This window comes from Drosophila arizonae, chromosome 3 (genome assembly GCF_054131065.1).
Source record: "Drosophila arizonae isolate 15081-1271.41 chromosome 3, UAZ_ARI_1.0, whole genome shotgun sequence".
Taxonomy (NCBI): Eukaryota; Metazoa; Arthropoda; class Insecta; order Diptera; family Drosophilidae; genus Drosophila; species Drosophila arizonae.
The window spans coordinates 6,594,361-6,597,789 of NC_142923.1; the positions used below are offsets into that span (position 1 = coordinate 6,594,361).

A 3,429-nucleotide genomic window follows, 5' to 3' on the forward strand; every position below is an offset into this window, starting at 1 on the left:
GTTAACATAATGTGCCCACATTAACAAGCCGGACATTTACCGAAAAAGTAAAAAATAAAACATGAAAATTGAGAATTTCAAGGGAAATGCAGCTAGAAAATTATAATAACATAACAATGAGCCCAGTTGACAAACTCGCGCATTTACAATTACAAATTACACAAGTTTATCGAGCATGAGTCGGCTGACAAATGATCGGCTCCTCCGCACTTTGATGGGTAGGTAAGGGCAGTCCGTGCGATAATCAATAAACGCGTTAAAGTGAGAACAATCAATCCAGCACGTTCTAACGATTTACATGTCAACTTGACAGACAGACAGACAGACAGTCAGATGGACAGAAAGACCTCCGAGCTGTGAGCTCTGAGACAATGGCCAGAAATTTGGAGACTGGCGCTACCTAAATATATATATATATATATACAGAGATATACTTAATGTGCTGGCGCAGCGTGTGTGTCCAGGTGTCCCTGCATGAATTTCACTTTCATTTGTCAGTGGCGTTTGACACCTTGTTGTACAGCCATTGCAAGTTGCGATACCCATCTAAAGGGCAGAGACTGAAGCCCACCTAGCCGCTCTCAGTGCTGTGCAAACACAGTTGTGTCGGCTTTCAAAGTTGCCCTGCCACGACTCCTGCTCGCCTTCGCCTTCTCCGCCGTGTGCAATCCACAAAATTTTGATTATGCTCGCGTGATAATTATGCACGGCAAGTTATGGGGCAATCGCATCACAAGCTTCTGGACTGCGTCTACTATCTACCGATGACAATCGGTTTCATTGTTTCCGTTTCCCACCACTCGGCTCTGTATAAATTGCGTCTTTGGAAAAAAAAAATGGGTCTGGCCTTCTTGCAGGCCCCACAGAACCCCGCCCCATCCGCCGTCCCCTGTCTCCCTTGCGACGTCGCAACGTTTCATTCGACAACCGGATCAGCCAGGCCAGACAGTCAGCTGCATGGCAGACCGTGCGGCTGGCAGTAAATTTGATGGTTTAACTACACTCGACAGTTCTGCTATTTAACCTTTTGTGCAACGCTTATCGAAGCTCTAACGAAACCTTTCCGCATCGAAACCCCCCGCCAGCCCCGCCTCTGGCCTTAAACGATTGCCCCACGTGCGTTCTGTTGACTCGGGTCTGGCCCTGTTTTTAGTGAATCTCTGTATGTGTGTGTGTGTTTGTGTTTGTGTATATGTTAATTCATGCCAAGTGTTCCGATAATAAATAAGCGAGTCCGTTTCTCAAAATCGACCGCGCTATTGAGGGTAAAGCTGATCGTCGCTCACAATATTATGATAAGGTTCACATAGTCTTTAAATAACAGCATGAAGTATTACTTAAGAGTGAAGTGATGAAATTTGAGGTAATATTTGTCGAAAGGATAGTTGACAATACAATATGAATATAAATAAATAAAGCAAAATATTTAACGGATATAGCCTGTTTTTACTAAAGTGAACCTTAAGAACAAATTTTATTTTAATGAAAGACTTTAAGATATAAACAAATAATTTTCCGAAGGAAACGTTGAGAAAACTTAAACGTGCTTGCCATCAAAACAGTGCACCGAAATGCAATTTATTTCTTTGAATTTAGCAACCAGGATTATAATTTTCGTATAGTCTACAAATTTAGGTTCCTTAAACGAAAATGGCGAAAAAAAAAAAAAATATTTTTTAATTTTGAAAAAATCAAAGATTAGAGCTTACTTTGATATTAAACCATCTAAAAAAAAATACAAAAATACTCGTATATTTATATTTGATAGCGACTGTTTGTTATATCTTAATCTAAGATTTAAAATACAATTTTTTCCAAGTTTTGTATACTCTATAAGATCACAAATACTTTTGCGAATACATCATTATATATACATATATAGTTTATTATTTATTTATTTGTTATTCTTAAATAGACTTCCATGAGAATACATTCAGATTTAGCATATGTGGTTAGGGGTTGTATCTAGTTATTAGTTCTCAGTTGGGCAGGCTTAGAAGTTTTCCTCATTTATTTAGTGTTTAGCATATTAATTTACATGCACGTCCTGTATTGAGGCCCCTCAAAATCATTAAACACATAAAAACAATAGAAAATTCATATAAATTCAATTTCGCAAGAGAAAGTCTTATCGATCGATCAATCGACCAAGTTTTGGCAATCCGAATATGGAGGAATATTCACGTGAACCCTGCCCCTATCGCATTGTGGATGACTCTGGCGGTGCGTTTGCTATGGGCTCCATTGGCGGCGGCATCTTTCAAGCGCTGAAGGGATTCAGAAATGCACCGCAGGGCCTAAGCCGTCGCCTGGCGGGCAGCATGATAGCCGTGAAGGCCCGTTCGCCCGTGATAGCCGGCAATTTCGCTGCCTGGGGCGGCATGTTCAGCACCATCGACTGCACCCTGGTGCACTTTAGGCAGAAGGAGGATCCGTGGAACTCCATTATCAGCGGAGCGGCCACCGGCGGCATTCTGGCGGCACGGAACGGTCTGGCCTCCATGGCAGGCAGTGCTATCATTGGTGGCATTCTGCTCTCACTGATCGAGGGCGTTGGCATACTCCTGACGCGCATCTCAGCCGAACAGTTTCGAAATCCAGCGCCACCCATTGATCCGCAGGATGCCGGCGTTAACATTTTGGAGCCGGATGCATCCAAGGGATTCGGTTTTGGCAGCCGTACACCGAATGTTCATTCCTAAATTAAAATTTGTTGACAGTTGTAAACCTTGGACCTCCTACATCTCAACAAATGTGACCAAGCTATCAATCAAAATTATTTTTAACTTTTAAACCCATTCGAATAACGTATAATACACGATGATATCCACATCAGGTGAAAATTACATATGCTAGAGACTGTTTGTTGCAGAGCGTTCATTAGAGTTTTAAGGCAATTTTTTGTGGTCAAACTGAAGAGCAGCTCAGTTATTATCGCAGTTGCGTGCTTGGCTATTAACATGAAGCAGCAGAGATCCTAAATGAATGTGGGTTTTATCTAAGGATATGTGCTGTAAGCATCTCATGGTGTATTTGTAAGAGAGAGTAAATACTATAAAGACAGAAAGAGAATGCCTGAGAAGGAATGATAATGAGAAAGAGATAAATAGGGAGTTAAGTCTATTACTACAAAGACTAAGCAGTAGATAAGTTTAAGCTTTCTCTAGATATTTTGTAGCTTAAATTTTTAACTATTGAGAGTTAAATATAGTCAACGACTCTTTATTTATATGTCTACAGAAGATTTCCAACAAAATTTTTGATTCAATATCTTTATATATAAGTATATCTCTATCTGAATCTGAGAAATCACAGATCAGAAAAGATCTATAGAATTCACAGTCCATCTTAAAGTCTCTTAATATAATATTTAATATAATATAATAATTCTTAATCCTTATATTAAACTTATTAAATTTATACTCCATA

General features: G+C 39.7%; 1 protein-coding gene across 1 annotated transcript; it reads left to right on the plus strand.

Annotated features, from left to right (window-relative positions):
* Positions 1 to 1,898: 1,898 nt before the first annotated feature.
* Tim17b2 (Translocase inner membrane 17) lies at positions 1,899 to 2,846 on the plus strand. The gene has a single exon (XM_018004710.2). The coding sequence runs from the start codon at positions 2,169 to 2,171 to the stop codon at positions 2,700 to 2,702; it is 534 nt and encodes a 177-aa protein (XP_017860199.1). The 5' UTR covers positions 1,899 to 2,168; the 3' UTR covers positions 2,703 to 2,846.
* The last annotated feature ends 583 nt before the right edge of the window (positions 2,847 to 3,429 follow it).

What these genes read in the sequence shown, in the direction of transcription:
- Tim17b2 (XM_018004710.2), top strand. Translation starts at nt 2,169, where the DNA reads ATGGAGGAATATTCACGTGAACCCTGCCCCTATCGCATTGTGGATGAC.